Source organism: Carcharodon carcharias, chromosome 15 (assembly GCF_017639515.1).
Source record: "Carcharodon carcharias isolate sCarCar2 chromosome 15, sCarCar2.pri, whole genome shotgun sequence".
NCBI lineage: Eukaryota > Metazoa > Chordata > Chondrichthyes > Lamniformes > Lamnidae > Carcharodon > Carcharodon carcharias.
In genome coordinates, this window is record NC_054481.1 from 109678466 (window position 1) to 109695332 (window position 16867).

Genomic DNA, 16867 nt, shown 5'->3' on the forward strand with positions numbered 1-16867 from the left:
CCTGTGACATTCGCATCCCGGAAAAAATATTTAAAAATCCCCCTTTTCCCCAAATCTCACTCTATTCCCTTCTCTACGCCCTGCACCCCCATCCCCTCCTATGTGTCAGTTGTGGCTCATTTGGTCACACTCTCGCCTTTGAGTCACAAGGTTCTGAGTTCAAGAACCACTCCAAGAAAAAAAAAATCAAGGCTGACACGGCGGTACAGTACTGAGAGAGTGCTGCATTGTTGGAGAAGCTGTCTTTCAAATCGAACAATAAACAGAAAAATGCTGCCTGTTCCAGCGAATATAAAAGGTCGCAAAGAGGCGGAGGTGCTGTCGCGGTATGATGACGCTACCTTTTGGGTCTGTCGCGGTATGATGACGCACCGTTTTTTTGGGAACCTGTCGCGGTTTGATGATGCGAGGGGGGCTGTCGGTTGGTCCGGGAGTGGTGAAGCAACCGTAGCTGCCGGGGGAGCGCAGCGCCTGTGGATCAAGCAAGGCCTCGGCTAAAGCAGCTCAAACGTAGGTCTGATCCCGGGTGGAGTGGGGCCATTGTAGGCCCGGCCCCGCTGACATCGGGTAAAGTGCATGACCGGGCCGGAGGTCCGAGCCGTGGCGCAAGGTCACTGCCCTCCGCAGCCCAGAGCGGCGACTGAGTCCCGGGCCCTTCGCTCGGCGGGACTCAAGTCGCGTTGGGAGTTGTATCTGATGCCCCCGGATCAGCCTAAAGGCCCCTGAAGTCCAGCGTCAGTCCCCGGGCTCGGGAGTCGATTCCTTCGTCCCTTCGTAAACCAAACCCCTTCCCAGGTCTCTGTCCCTGGGGCATTGCCCCCTCCTTGGGCACCACCCAGGGTGACCAATTGTTATGAAATAAAATAAGGGACACTTTGACTTTGGGACCGAGCTGGGCATGGGGGTTGCTGGTGACCGTGAGAGCAGGGACCATGAGAGTGGGTTGGTAAGCATCAGCGTGGAGTCGGGGTGGTTTAAACACGAATGGGCAGTAGGATGGTGGGGGTGGGGATGGGGGGGCGATGGCGTGGGGCTTGAAGCCATAATAGTTGGTGGAGTGGGTTTAAAATCAACTAAAGCTTGCAACTTATTAAGTCACAACATTATCTCTACTAGCCGACTCGTTCACTTGCAATCCCATTTTCAAATCACTCAAACTCTCCCAGGATCAGTCTCCCACTGGCGGTCCTAGAAATATGGGACAAAGGCATCCCTTAAGGGAAATGGGTCAAACAGTCAAAATAAGGGATAGTCCCTTAAAATAGAGGACACAGTTGGTCACCCTGGTATTGCCTGTCTCCCCTCCCCCCAAGGTACAGCCAACTAGGCTCTTAGTGCCAATAGGGAGCTGGATGCTGTGTGACTGCGGAGTTTGGTTTCTCTATCTCTCATTTTTCTCCTTATTTCAGTGCCATGTCCCTGATGTTCTCCCGCTCACACCCAGTTGTACTTGGTAAGAAAGATAAGCGTCTGATGGCTGAGGTTAATGCTTCTCCGCTCAAACACTTTGTCACAGCCAAAAAGAAAATTAATGGAATTTTTGAGCAGCTCACAGCCTACATCAAGGAGAGTGCTGCATTCCTCAAAGGTGGGTAGAGATTTTCGTTGGATGGGGAGGTCAGTGCACACACAAATAGCTGACCAGTCCCGGGTATGAGTGCGAGGTAGAATCTGTTTGACTGGGGGATGTGGAAGTCTCACTGTGGGATTTTCTGTGCCCACTACATCATCTCATTTCAGGGAGGTAGCACACCAGCACTTCCCCTCCTGTAACCCATCCCCCGCTCCCCCTGCCATATCTGTGTGTAGAATAATCGACCCAGTCAGAAAATAGAAAAGTTGTGGGTTATGAACATCATGCAGTAATCAAGCAGACACTATAGAAACCAGGCAGATTGCTGAAACAGAGATACAAATTCACTCCCACAGCCATGCAGTTCTTTCACAAACCCTTAGCTGCAACCTCCTGCCACTCTGAGCCTGTGCTGACACTGGCCTCCCGTCAGCTCTGCCTTGTGAAATGGTTTCTCTGGTTCTTATTCCACATATATATATCCGATGCCCAAGCTCTCTGGATTGCATGGGGGAGTCGGAGGGTGGGCCTTGTATTAACTAGATTGACTTGATTCAAACGACCGTCTAATGACAATGCAAAAACATGGAACATCTTGAGTCACACTTCAGTGTCTCAGTGACTGGGGATTGTGCACCGCCATAGGACCCCAGTTACTGAGCTGTGTACGTTCAAGTGCATCCATCTGTCCCCAGACATCATAGGAACTGTGTTCATTTCCAAACATGTGCAGTGCATTGGGCCTGGGCTGCTTTCCAGAATTCCATAAGATGGATGTCATAGCTTGATCTCTGTTCTTTTCGCTGTTCCACAGAGACATACCAGAATGGAGAGCTGGACCCAATCACCACAGAGGAACAGGTGCTGGAGGTGACCGGTTATCTCTCAAAGGTGGGAGGGATCAGTGAAGTTCTAGCACGACGTCATATGAAGGTAGCATTTTTTGGCAGGTAGGTCACATCCACCACCACCACATGACTGTGCTAATTCCATGTCAGGTATTGTTCCTACTTCACCGTCCCAGACTTGGGATCAAAAGGACCTCCTCCACCATTCAGTAAGATTGTGGCCTTAACTCCACTTTCCTGCCTGCTGCCCACACCCCGACCCCCCCATAACCCTTGACTCCCTTGTAGATCAGAAGTCTGTCTAAGCCAGCCATGAATATATTCAATGACCCAGCATTCACTGCCCTCTGGGGAAGAGAATTCCAAACACGAATGACTCGTGCTGTCCCTTGTCTCCCATCAATCCCAGGCATTATCCCTGGTCTCCCATCAGTCCCAGGCGCTGTGTCCGGTCTCCAGCAGTCCCCAGCCTGGACTGTTTCTGGTCTCTGCTGCAGATTGCTGATGGTGTCCCAGTTAATGTGACACCAGCCTATGGTCATGAGTTTTACACCTCACTGGTGAGATTCAAGTTTATTGGTGGGTGTTGCTAAGTTTGTTTGAGAGCTCTCGCTGATGTTGGTTCAATGGTGCTCTGCCTGCTCGTGGTGTCATCAGTTCTGTGGTGCAGTTCCCAAACTCCTGACTGTTCTATAGCGTGGTGTCCATTCTACCAATTTGCATTAGGTTGAAATGTGTTTTGCTAACAGGACGAGCAATGGAAAAAGCAGTGTGATCAACGCTATGCTGTGGGACAAAGTCCTGCCCTCAGGAATTGGCCATACCACCAACTGCTTCCTACGTGTGGAGGGCTCAGATGGGAACGAGGCGTACCTGCTCACAGATGGATCTGAAGAGAAACGAAACATCAAGGTTAGACAATAGCTGACACTCCTGGTATAATCAGTGTGGGACAGGGATCTCCGTGTGGGTCAGATCTCAGGGCTGGGCTTGGTTCTGTAAAGCAGGCTGAGGGTTTGGAGTAATTGTCTAGGGATTGTTGAGGGGAGCGCGTGGCCACAGTGGGAATGTTGGGGGCAGGCAGAGTTTTCACTCACACTCTGTTTGAATATGACTGAACGAATTGCTTTTCTTTAGATCCTCTTTCTCTATCATGCTTACTAGTTCCCTGTCCCCTCTCTGTGGGTTATGGTGGTTGATGGTAGCAGTGCTACAGAAGGGAACAGACATGGGATTGATCATTCCTTCCCTTCCCACCAGTTTACTGGGCGTTTGACCTTCATGCCGGTCCAGTGAAACCAGGGAGCTTTCTGGGCTGGCCTTGTGCATCTCTGATGAGCTCAATCAGAGCTTGGAGACAGCATAGAACAGTTCAGCTGACCTTCAGCAGCCCCTGCAGCAGCACCGTGTACCAGTAAGATCAGAACTGTGAAAGAATACTGGCTGGGCTCTGCTCCCAGACATTGACTCAGGGCAGAAGCTGCCCTGCAGGACACCACCAGGTATTGAAAGAGCAATGAGGCTGTGGTATGAATTTGATCACTTAAGTAGCTCTTGTTAAAGGGTCTCTTGTGTCTCCTATAGACTGTGAATCATTTGGCTCACGCACTTCACCAGGATCAACAACTCACCGCGGGTAGTCTTGTCTCTGTCATGTGGCCGAAGATGAAATGCGCTTTACTGCGAGATGATCTGGTGCTGGTGGATAGGTATGAAAATGTGTACTTGGGGGGAACCCTCAACTCACTCTCACTAGTTACTGGCGCCCTGTCCCGTGCCGCGCCGTTACTGGCGCCCTGTCCCGTGCCGCGCCGTTACTGGCGCCCTGTCCCGTGCCGCGCCGTTACTGGCGCCCTGTCCCGTGCCGTGCTATTAATGAGTTGCTCTCTTTTTCTGTTTCCTCCAGTCCTGGGATTGATGTAACCACAGAACTGGACAGCTGGATTGATAAATTCTGCCTGGATGCCGATGTGTTTGTGTTGGTGGCAAACTCTGAGTCAACGTTAATGCAGACGGTGAGTGAGCGAAACATCATTGTGTATAGGCAAGAGTGAACAAGCTCTATCACGTACAGTCGCAATGTGTGAGACTCGGTTGTGTTTGGGCAGATGTCAATAACTGATCGAGTTTAAGAATTGAGTTTTACACCATGGTTTCCGTTTCAGGAGAAGCAATTCTTTCACAAAGTCAATGAGAGATTGTCACAACCCAATATTTTTATCCTCAATAACCGCTGGGATGCATCTGCGTCAGAACCTGAGTACATGGAGGAGGTGAGCAGTGTGCGGCGGGTGCTCTATAATAAACAGCTCAGTGATTGACTGTGTGAGGCAATGAGCACACCATGTGGGCAGGGCACTGGCAGGTGTAGGGGTGATGGGGATGGAAGACTCTGGGTTTCTTCTGTTGCATTGTGAAACTGACTGCTTTTGGAGTCACTGAATCATGGAATCTTGCATCCGGCCCATTGTGTCTATGCCCGCTGTTTAAAGGAGCTATCCAATTAGTCCCTTTCCCCTGCTCTATATTCATAGCCCTTCAAATTTCTCCTTTTCAAGCATTTATTCAATTTCCTTTTAAAATTTACTCATGAATTTACTTGTATCACTCTTTCAGGTAGTGCATTTCAGATTGCAACAAACTGCTGATTTTAAAAGTTTTCTTGTGTCACCTCTGGTTCTTTTTCCAATTATCGTAAATCTGATTACCAACCCCTCTGCCACTGGAAGCAGTTTCTCCTTATTTATTCATGTTAAAACCCCTCATGATTGTGAACCTTTATCAAATCTCCTCTTAAACTTCTCTGCTACAAGGAGAATAATTCCAACATCTCTGAAGTAGTTACCCTGGCATCAAATGTTGTAATTTGAGCAGCAGCTGGAAGCTCCTTCCCAGGGGACTTGATACACATAGCTCAGTAGACATGACTGACAACCCGCCAGTGCCAAGGGAATGGAAAAGGAAATATGTGTCTTCGAGTCGTGTTGATGTCTATGTGAATTCTCACTCTGTGTGACTGACTTGTGCACGCTCTGCAGTGAAACATCAATGGTCACAGTGTTGGCTAGGGAATTACCCAACACTGACTGGGGCTTAATTTATTTTGGTGTTTTTCTTCACTCAGTGATTGGGCATTAGTTGAATATAATGTAAATCATGCAGCACTTCTTTCCATGATGACAGGTGCGTCGGCAACATATGGATCGCTGCACCAGTTTCCTGGTGGACGAGTTGGGAGTAGTGGATCGGGCTCAGGCCACAGATCGCATCTTTTTTGTGTCAGCTAAAGAGGTTTTAAACGCTCGCATCCAGAAAGCACAGGGGATGCCAGAAGGAGGTATGAGGGAGGCAAATGGGATCGGTACATGTTTACGCTAATCCTGGTTGAAGGTGTCTGATTGTAATAAACTGTATTCCTGACCAAAAGAGACCTACAGCACTGAAGGAAACTATTTAGCTACTCGTTTCAGTGCAAGCTCTTTGAAAAAGCCAACCAGTTAGTCCAACTATTCCCTTTCTCCATTGTCTGGAAAAAGGTTCTCCAGCAAGTATTTATTTGATATTCACCCACGTTTGTAAGTGGCTGATTTTCTACAATAAATGACCTCTGACATACCCTCAAAGGTACTTAACCCAGATTATAAATTGGAGTAAAGCTGAGCAGGGATCACCATATTTCATGTTTGATTTTAAGATCTATATGCAGTCTTGTGAGAAAAGCTGTTCCATTGAAGAGGGTAGCACAATCGAACCTGACCTGTCCTTTCCCAACATACTCACAGACACAGTCTCCAGCAGAAGTCACTGGGTAACAGGAGTGAAATCATCCCCTCCTTAACCCCGAGATACTGAAGCTAATTGCTGACTCAGCCCAGACATGGGTTGGAACCTGGGATCGGAGCAGTGCTTGAAAATTGGAAATGTCAACTATTAGATTGAAATAATTAGATTACAAGCAGCTGTCTGACTCAGAACCTGGATCTCCTATGTTGTGGATCTTTTCCCAGCCTTGACTCTGCCACTTTAAGCTGTGATGCCTGAGTCTCTTGCATGTCTCTGAGGGAGTTGGTGCAGCTCATGCTGTTTGTGTGTTGTGAACAGGTGGAGCACTGGCTGAGGGGTTCCAGGCGAGAATGTTTGAGTTCCAGAACTTTGAGCGACGGTTTGAGGTGAGTTTGTGCTGAGTAATGGGGCTAATTCATATCTTTCATTGAAGGCTCTTGTGTCATGTAAATACATTCAGAAAACTCCTCTAAATTTGATCTTTTAATCCTTTTATTCTGTGTAAGAATCCTTCTGATAAAAGTTCATTCCCTTTTAAGTTGTTCTTGCTATTGGGTTTAAGCTGACTCCTGCAATACCTGTCCTTCTACTCCGTTTTCTGAATACTATCTGCAGGAATGTATCTCACAGTCGGCAGTGAAGACCAAGTTCGAGCAACACACAGTCCGTGCCAAGCAGATCTCCGAAGCCTTGCGGCGCATCATGGATTCCGTGCATGTTGCTGCCACGGAACAGAGGTGCGTACAGAGAACAGGGCCAATAACATTCGAAATTTGTAGGTGCATCAACAGGCTACCCATTTTGTAACCCCCTCCCACCCCACCACACCTAATTGGGCAGTTCCATTGACACAGGAGAACATGGGACACTAGGAATATATGGAAACAAAAACTAAAATGGAAAATCACTTTGTTCAATAGAATGACACCGACCTTCAGACTGAGGGTTTGAGTTTAGCTGAGTTTCAGACTGACTTTTAACCTTGTTGCAGGGTGCATTGCCTGAAGCAGAGAGAGGAGCGAATGGATCGACTTGAGTTTATAGACAATCAACTGGATTTACTGACCCAGGATTGCAAAGCCAAAATCAAACAGATTACTGAGGAGGTGGAACGGCAGGTGAGAGTGAACAGTCAGACTAGCTTAGCACTGGGGGTGGGTGAGTGTGATTTAATGTTCACTGGAGTATTTCCCTGTGCTCCAAGTTTTTGGACTTATTTTTAAGCCTGACCTGGCTGCTGTTTGATGCCATTTTCTGTGTTTCAGGTCTCGAACGCAATGGCAGAAGAAATCCGCCACCTTGCTACATTGGTGGATGATTTCCAGATGGATTTTCACCCCTCCCAGGTGGTGCTCAGAGTCTACAAGAGTGTGAGTATTGGAGTCAGAGGGTGAGCAGATTGATGCCCTGGACACAATTTTCCAGCATCGGAATCACCCTGTGCTTCTTGGTGAACTTGGGATCCCCCAGGAGTGTTTATTAATTTGTGTATGGAGTCAGTCGATGTGAAAGATTTCCACTACTGGGAAACTGGCACTCGCTGAAAGGTGGCTGTGTGGCAGCACCACCTCCAACACTACCTATTCCCAACTCTCCCTCCCCCCACCCTCTACCTCAAGAATCTGGAGGGAAATATGTTTATCGGGCTCAGGAATGCTAACAGGACAATTATTTTTGGTGAGTGTTTTAAAGCATTGGAGGTGACGAGTCTGCTTGTTAAAGTGCCCCTCATTCTGATTTATTTATCCCCGGTCACAATTCAGCTGGTGGTTACAGCAGAAAATTAATCATCAGAATTTCTTTATTGGAAAGCTTTATGAAAGGCTGAGGGTGAAGAATGAGAGGGTGGGACAGGTAAATTGGTAGACATTGCTAGGTGCTGCCAAGTTTGGGTTATTAAAGTCTGTAGGTTATAGGAGGAAAGTCCAGAAAAAGAATGAGTTTGCGTAGGAGATGAAATGAATCTTGGACTCAACACAGTGAGGGTGCAGGAAACAGTCTGTGTGTAGGACAAGAAATCTGAAACTTGGAAGGAACAAGAGGAAAGTTCAAAGGATTACCAATCTTAACAGGATCAAAATGGAAACCAGTTTAGGAACTGGACCTTATGGTGGAAGGGGCTCCAATAATCTGACAGCAAGGAACTGAAAAGTAGCTGCATTCAACTTCTCTGCAGAGGAGATCAGACTGGACTTGGGGACAGAACTTTATGATCCTTGGGGTCAAATCTGAAGGAGTTGCTTCAATTCAAGGTTACTGTTGTCCTTTCTCTTAATTGTTCCACCTTTTTCTAAACATCCTTATTTTTGTTCCTCCCTTCTTACAGGAGCTTCACAGACACATTGAGGAAGGACTTGGACGCAACATGTCTGAGCGTTGCTCTGTCACCATTACAACCAGCCTGCAGAAAACGCAACAGGAAATGATCGGTACATTCAGTCCTTTCATAGTGTAACTATCAGGGGAAGTGTAACCGGTTTCAGATATGTGTCAATAAGTAGCTTAGAACTCTGCAACAAACTGCAACTTTGGGCTTGCTTGCACTTTAATTTCCCCCAAGGGTGTGCATTTTTTTCTTTCTTCTTTCATGCAACGTGGCCTTCACTAGCAGGCCCATCCCTAATTATTAATTGCCCTTGAAATGAGTGGCTTGCTAGGTCATTTCAGAGGACAGTTACGAATCATTGACATTGCCTGGAGTCACATGTAGGCCAGACCAGGTGAGAATAGCAGATTTTCTCCGCTAAAGGACACGAGTGAACCAGATAGGTTTTTACAACAGTTGATAGTTTCATGGTCATCATTACTGTGACTAGCTTTGTTTATATTCCAGACTTATTAATTGAATTTAAATTTCTCCAGTTGCCATAGCGGGATTTGAACCTGTGTTACATACCCAGCTTACATAATTACTGTCCCCAGGCAGCTCCAAAATTGAGATGGAAGGGAACAGGGAGAGGAGACCAAATGGGTTGAGAGGAGACAGAGGTGTGGGAAGATGGAGGGAGTTGGGGGAAGTGAGATTGAAAAGGCCCTTATACCAATGGCAAGGCAAAATGAGGGGGTGCACAGGCAGAATTGGTGAACTGGTGGACCTTAGGGGTGGGTGGTGGTCGGTGCAGCTTGGTTGCATATATCAGTAGTGGGAGCAGGAAGCAGGGCTGAGTGATTTGAGACGTGACTGTGAGGTAAGTGTGTAGCATGCTTCGGAGGCCTTTGGCTCCCAGAGCTCTTGGCCACTGGGGTTTTCCTCACTTTTTTATGAATCTGTTGTAGGCTAACTGAGAAAGATCAATTACTGTGATTAGACAACAATTCGTTTAACTGTGTATCATGACTAGTAAAACAAAAACTAGATGAAACATGGTATTTTCTTGGTTACAGTTCTGACGCTTCTATTGAGGATTTTGTGTTTGGGAGCAGGTGTTCTTGTGAGTGGGGCTGATGGGCAGTTAGAGCCTGTTGCAGGGTAGAGGTATGAATGGTGTGCAGGGTCGAAGGTAGGGGCGGCGTGCAGGCTCAGGGGCATAGATCGTGTGCAGGGTCGGGAACAGGGGCGGTGTACAGGGGCAGGGATGGGGTGCAGAGTGGTCTAGAGCCTTGCGGTAGTTGTTGGTGGGAACCTTGAAGCCCCTTCTCACAGTATGATTTTGTAATGATTTCTCTCTTTCCCCCACCTCACCCTCCACTTCCAGACAGCCTTCAGCCCCTACTGCCACCAGCAGAGAGAGGCCAGGTAGATGTGTTGGTACCTCGTCAGCGCTTCACTCTCAGCTACGACCTGAACTGCGACAGGCTCTGTGCCGACTTCCAAGAGGACATTGAGTTCCACTTCTCGCTCGGATGGACAATGCTTGTCAACCGCTTCCTGGGCCCAAAGAATTGTCGGAGGGCACTGGCAGGATACAATGACCAGGTAAAGCAAAGAGGGAAATGGATTATCTGGTCATTATTCTCTATCTGTTTTTTTGGCTTTTAATGAAAGCTGAAGGATAAATCTTGGCCAGGGCTTCAAATTTGTTCCATTGGACACAGGTTCTTGGGTTCAAGTCTCACCCAAACGATGGCACTTCCGACAGCACAGCACACCCTCAGTACTGTATTTATAGTGTCAGACTAAATTATGTGCTCAGGACTCTGGAGTGGGACCTGAACCCATGAACTTCTGACCAAGTGGCAAGGATGCTACCACTAAACCATAGCTGAGATTGGTGATGATTGCTTCCTCTGCTGCTTTTCTGTAATCTAATTGGTATATTGGGTGATTTAAGAAGCTCACACCTGGTTTTGGGCTGTCTGATTTTCATTGATTTTTGGTCTCCTATGTCTCTAGGTCTCACGGCAACTACCCATTACGCCAGTCAGCACCAGCTTACCACCCTTACCCCAGGGGTCAATGACCCAGGAAGAACTCATGGTTTCTATGGTAACAGGATTGGCTTCATTAACTTCACGAACATCAATGGGGATAATCGTGGTCGGGGGTGTGGTAAGTATTAGCTATTTACCCACAGACATCTGGTATGGTGATCTCTGCCAGATCATACTGTCAGCTGCTGGTGGTGGAGCAATGGAGGTCTGAACTGGACAGTGGTGGCCACTCAGTGTAACTGCATCCACCATATAACCCAGTACTCATGCACTGGACAGGGCAGGATGGCATTGCTTGGCATTATGAGTGGGAGGAAGAGGAACAGGTTTCAGGAATCTAAAGGAAAACAGTAACTTTAATGCATTTGGCATTTGATCACGGTTTTAGGACATGCCAAAGCACATCTGGACCAAAAAATTACTTTTGAAGTGCAGTCACTTTTGTGTTGACAAATACAGCAGCCACACGACTCAACAAGATCCCATTAACAAGTAGATAGGACCTCAGTTTAACGTATCATTAGAAAGAGGGGTCCTGCGACCTTTGTTTCATATTGAGTGTTGGCCAGGAACATGTGCCAATGTCCTTTCTGGACACTTGGCTCCACGACTCTCTGATTGGAGAGGAGAGACTTATACCACAGAGCCTTTTCAGCACCTCGAAATTACCCATGTGTTTTGCAGTGCTGGTGGAGGTGTTTAAAGACCACATCACCAAGGTTCCCCTCGCTGACCAATTCTACAATGATTGGCCAGAGCTGGAAGATTACTAGATGACCTGATGGAGGCTTTTATTATGAACAGTTGTTATGTAGTGATGGATTATATTTACCTTATCAGTGTGAGGGTAACAAGGGCCCAAAATTAAAATAATCACCTAGAATGAAAAGAGACAGTTAAGTTGTAGTGGAATCCACAAACCCATTTGAAAGGGAATGAGACGGTTGCTTGAAAGCGAGAAATATTAATGCGTACGAGAACCAAGAAGTAATAGGATTAGATCATGGAGACAATCATTGACATAGACATGATTGGTGCCTGATTGGAATGTTCTACAGTCCGTGGTCTCCTGTTGATCAGATGATGGGCAGTGTGTATGCACCCAAGGGCTGTCTGATTTTTTAACCTTGCCTCCAGCAGGGTGCTACTGCATGAACCCTATTCATTCCTTGCTGAGCTGCCTGTCTGGTGTGGCTTTGTTGAATATTAATGAACATGAAAACTGTAGCTGTCCTTGAGATATTAGTGCTGAATCCCATAGACTGGGCTTGGAGTGTTGCAGCAAGCTAGATAAACCAACGTTTATTTATCATAGATGGCATAAGGGATTTGGAGAAATGTGACCTTCCTTGTTTGATTGTGTGTCAGGTGTGGAAAGCAGTGGGCTGGCGGTTGATTGCGTTGAGTGTTGGGATGTATGGCCTCCTTTATGTGTACGAGCGTCTGACATGGACGACCAGAGCCAAAGAAAGAGCCTTCAAACGTCAGCTTGTGGATTACGCTGTCGAGAAGCTACAGCTCATTGTCGGTTACACTGGATCCAACTGCAGCCATCAGGTGCAACAGTAAGTGAGGGAACAGAAGAAGTGTTGGGGTTGGAATGGAGACAGACACCACCCTCCCCTCCTTTATACACACTCTCCTATTTCCAAACACAGGCTGCTCCTTTCAGTCTTCAAAAATATTATCCCCTTCTGATTTTCAAACACAATGTTTTCCACCGCCCCTTCACCCCACTGCCTCTGCAGACACCAATTCTTGTTGGGATATGTGACCAAGTGTCACCAGGCCCTCATCCCATTACCCCAGTGCCACCAGCCTTCAGTTTGTCACACCAATGACTGTTCTTCATATGTGGCATTGAGTAGTGAATTTTGGTTGGATGTTCCACTACAAAAGGCATTACAGTGAAGCCTGACCTGCCTTCACTTGACATCTCCACTTGCAACTTCTAGCAGCGATCAGTGGATACTGATCAGCAGCTGGACCTTGATTGATTCGTCCACTGTTCCCTGTCCCCACATATATTGTTTTAAGTTACACTGTAAATGTATAGTTTTGTGTCCCTGTACCTCCCTTTCACAGTGCTTCTGTTTTCATTCCTCCTTCTGCAGGGAGCTGACAGGGACATTTGCCCAGCTGTGTCAGCAGGTGGATGTAACACGGCAGAACCTAGACGAGGAGATTAAGGACCTAAATAAGAAGATTGAACTGCTGGACTTGTTGCAGAGCAAAGCCAAGCTGCTCAGGTGGGTTTCCCACTGGTGCCTGCAAAATCAGTGGCAAAAGTTGGCAGCTTTGGGCTCAGAAACTGATTGCCAAGAGCTTTCTGCTACGTGCAGAGCTGTTCCATAAGGCCCAGAGTGTTAGGGTTTAGATTAGGTTAAGATTACATAGTGGATCCCTGACTCAAGGATTAAGCCTGCATTAGAGGGGGAAAGAGCATGAGGAACCCAAACTCACTCCACACTTAGCTTTGTATGACTGCATTAAGGTGGCAGTGCAGAGTCCCTGGGAGCTGTCAGGCATTTGACTTGAAGAATGAGGTGTCGAAGTAGGCTGGTCATGGTGCATCGAGTTCCTGGTGGCAGTCCACTAGTTCCTTGATCTCTACTTGTTGTAACTGAGTGTCATTCTTTGCAGGAACAAGGCTGGATGGCTGGACAGTGAGCTGAACATGTTCACTCATCAGTACCTGGAGCAGAGCAGATGAGAGTGACTGATGTGTGCAAAACCGACACATGTTTCCACCGCCTGAAACACAAATGCAACACTAACTGCCACGGGAGGGTGGGGGGCATTGTTGGGATATTAAATCATTTCTTTCTCAGAATAATTTATAAACAGTTGAGAATTGATTTAGAGCTGTTTGGGGCTGAATTAATGGAGTGACCCACTTATCAGTATCTGACTTTTTACGCATGATGAATCGCACAGAGCAGCCACCAGGAGTCAGCCTTTTATGTTTTGGTTCAGAACATGAATCGGTTCAGGCTCATCTTACAGCTCGGGCTCACATGGAATTTGTCATATTTTGTGACATGTCACTTGGTCTTTCATAGTCTGAGGTACACGATGCAGAGTGATGTGTGGGCGACTTCACTTGTGATCAACAGAGCACTCCTTAACCATGGACAAAACATTGGGTCCTTGCACAGCTGAGAGATGGAAGTACATTTGTATTTTGACTGGAGACTGAACAATTTACTGGGGATGGGGAAAGACCCTCCTGATTCTGTTTCCTAATACTTCCCCTTTTCCTCCCCTCCACACCCACTCTTTCCCCTGCCCCCACCCCAGTAAGTGATCAGATTGTTTTGTACAGATTTTCAAGTCACAAAGTTTCACTTGGTAGGAGTGTTGACTGAATCTGATCAGAAGCAATATGTGGCATTTTCTGCTGTTTGTCTTGAAGATAATCATTTGACATGCATGCCATGACAGAGAAATAAAGAAGCCAAGAAGTCCTTTAATAACCCCCAGATACACTCAGCGTCTGCAGCTGGTATACTGGACATCAGCCTGGAGTTCAGAAGATGGTGTCTGTGGGTCACCCTTTGCTCACAGTTCATTGTAATATTTACAATATGAATTCTAATCCTGGGTTTCAGAGAGAGGTTGTAAAACATTTAAACATCACTGTCTGTGCTACCTCAAACTCCTTGATTAGATCCGGCCTGTAACTCATTCTGCGTATCTGTTTTAATCAAGATTCTTATTTTTAATTAATCTGTGCCCTAAAATGAATTGTTGGTTTTTGTGGACAGAGGGTGGACCTGAGCTAGACTTGGTCCTGGCACGTAATGTTGTTCCCAGTCTGTCAATCAGCTGTGCAGAGAAGCAAACCACTAACGAAAGGAGAACTGAAATTCATATCTGAATAGACTTGGATAATGAGCTTGTATGTAAACTGGGGAAAGATTCATGTTGTATGGGAAAAGATTGCCTGTGATATAATCAACGAGAAATTGGGAAGTGACAAGGAAGAATTCCAGTGTGACTATCTGGATATTAGTAAAGAGAGTACAATTAATTCTGATTTAGTGTTGATAGTGGTCAGAGGATAAAAAGAATAGCTTCGTCTTTGCCTTGCCTTGCTCTGTGTATAGTACACCCTGCCTCCCAGTCCAGATCAAAGACTATCTGTTTGGAATGATGAGTAAGAAAGTATTTAAGTGTGAGGAGCTTTCTGCATTTCATGAGTCACATTTATGAAAGGTTAGGACATTTTCCTGTAAATGTGAAGACCAAGAATGATGAACACTGGGGTCCTGTGCCTGTGGATTGTCTGGGCAATGCAATGCAAAGTATGTTTTGTTGGTATGACAGCTGCATCCTTTGCATTGACTTCATACACTATCCCAAAGGGCATTCAAAACTCTGGACCCCTGCCATGTTGTTGTCATGGTGATCTTGTTGCCTCCCAGCTTTACCAATGAGGGAAATTCTTTATCCTGAATATTGGTAAAATTCAGTGTTTTAAATTTTACGGTGATCTGGGAGTATCGAGAGCTGCATTCATTCTGAACCTGTCAGTTTTCGTTGACAACAAAATGCTTTGTGCATCGTGAATGAAAGATTTGACTGTCTACCATTTCCCCAGAACCACAACACTGAATCTGCCTCTTGATCACTACAACAGAAACTTAAGTATTTAATAATTTTAAAGTAGCTTGTTTTGTGTTTAGGCCTTTCTTAGATTGAGGCTTATAAGCATAGTTTTAAGCATTTAAATATATCGGAAAAAACATGAACTGATAATCCTAAAAATACACTGTCAGCATCTCCGAGAAAAGACTGGTTAATGGTTGAAACATTAAGCTTCTTGATGAGAATTAACTTGCTGTTTATTTCTATTCTTTCCTAAAGAATGAAGTGAGGGCTGTAGGCTGAGCTGCATTCCAGTTCTGACAAGTTTGAGCTATTGCACTGAGTGGCTACTGTGTTAAGTATAGATGATCAGAGATCTCAATGCTGATGCTACCATGTAACAAGGCAACAGCATGTGTCTAAATCTCTACTTTTGATCGTAGCCATTCAGTTGGATTTTGTCTTTGAAGAAATTATTTCAAAGTTTAAGTGCACTTTAAGAAAACAACCTCAAGCAGCAGAAAATTAGTCTCATTAAGTTTATTTGCTTAAAATTTATGCAAAGCTCCCTCTGTGATGTACTGTTCTTGTCATCTGATGACTGGGCTTGTTTCAAATAGATGGTAAAATAAATTAATTTGAAAAAGTGCCTTTGTATTCGGTTCTCCATTGATGTACTCAGCATTCTTTGATTTTTAAGTGGAGGTACATGGGGAGGGAAAGCAATCCTAGGCACTGATAGTTATTCTGTGTGGGGGGGGAAAAAAACCCCGTGGAGAAATTTGACTGTTGGCATAATCCTGCCCGAGCTACAATGGCCAGGCCAAGCCAGGCATTTAGGTTGCATTAAAACAAAAAACTGCGGATGCTGGAAATCCAAAACAAAAACAATTACCTGGAAAAACTCAGCAGGTCTGGCAGCATCGGTGGAGAAGAAAAAAGTTGACGTTTCGAGTCCTCATGCCATTTTTAACACTCCACCCTGCTCTCTGGCCCACATGTCTGTCCTTGGCTTGCTGCATTGTTCCAGTGAAGCTCAACGCAAACTGGAGGAACAGCACCTCATCTTTCGACTAGGCACCTTACAGCCTTCTGGACTGAATATTGAATTCAACAACTTTAGATCTTGAACTCCCTCCTCCATCCCCACCCCCTTTCTGTTTCTTCCCCCTCCCTTTTGTTTTTTCCAATAATTTATATAGATTTTTCTTTTCCCACCTATTTCCATTGTTTTTAAATCTATACCTTTTATGTCCTCTTAGTCTTATTCCACCCCACCCCCACTAGAGCAGTGCCTTGTGTGTCCTGCCATCCATTCTTAATTAGCACATTCGTTTAGATAATATCACCACCTTCAACACCTCTTTGTTCTTTTGTCTGTGACATCTTTTGATTTTCTGCTCCCATCACTGCTTGCTTGTCCCTACAACCACCCCCCCCCCCCCCTTAAACCAGCTTATATTTCACCCCTCTCCTAATTTTACTCAGTTCTGTTGAAGGGTCATGAGGACTCCAAACGTCAACTTTTTTCTTCTCCGCCGATGCTGCCAGACCTGCTGAGCTTTTCCAGGTAATTCTGTTTTTGATTCAGGTTGCATGGCCCAGTGTGTTACTTACAATCAGGTTTGGATATGAAGTGCCTTCCATTCATTTGTCACCCGTGGATGCCCCCATTGGTACACAGACCAATAAGGAATCCGAG

General features: G+C 46.0%; 1 protein-coding gene across 2 annotated transcripts; it reads left to right on the top strand.

The window, feature by feature from the left end:
- The first annotated feature begins 381 nt into the window (after positions 1 to 381).
- mfn2 (mitofusin 2) lies at positions 382 to 15814 on the top strand. 2 transcript variants are annotated; one of them, XM_041206390.1, is made up of 18 exons: positions 382 to 510; positions 1410 to 1588; positions 2388 to 2523; positions 3171 to 3333; positions 4006 to 4130; positions 4328 to 4436; positions 4587 to 4694; positions 5605 to 5758; positions 6523 to 6590; positions 6820 to 6941; positions 7196 to 7322; positions 7470 to 7574; positions 8531 to 8655; positions 9904 to 10120; positions 10538 to 10693; positions 11944 to 12140; positions 12690 to 12824; positions 13219 to 15814. In XM_041206390.1, exons 2-18 carry the CDS (start codon positions 1414 to 1416, stop codon positions 13286 to 13288), a joined length of 2292 nt encoding a protein of 763 aa, XP_041062324.1. In that variant the 5' UTR covers positions 382 to 510; positions 1410 to 1413; the 3' UTR covers positions 13289 to 15814. The 2 variants fall into 2 exon arrangements, with proteins under 2 accessions (XP_041062324.1, XP_041062325.1); XM_041206391.1 differs by having other exon boundaries at positions 8531 to 8633; positions 9900 to 10120.
- Positions 15815 to 16867: the final 1053 nt, after the last annotated feature.

What these genes read in the sequence shown, in the direction of transcription:
- mfn2 (XM_041206390.1), top strand. Translation starts at nt 1,414, where the DNA reads ATGTCCCTGATGTTCTCCCGCTCACACCCAGTTGTACTTGGTAAGAAA. An exon ending in AAGAGAAACGAAACATCAAG is followed by an intron (nt 3,334 to 4,005) that starts GTTAGACAATAG and finishes TGTCTCCTATAG; the next exon opens with ACTGTGAATCATTTGGCTCA. An exon ending in GTTGCTGCCACGGAACAGAG is followed by an intron (nt 6,942 to 7,195) that starts GTGCGTACAGAG and finishes ACCTTGTTGCAG; the next exon opens with GGTGCATTGCCTGAAGCAGA.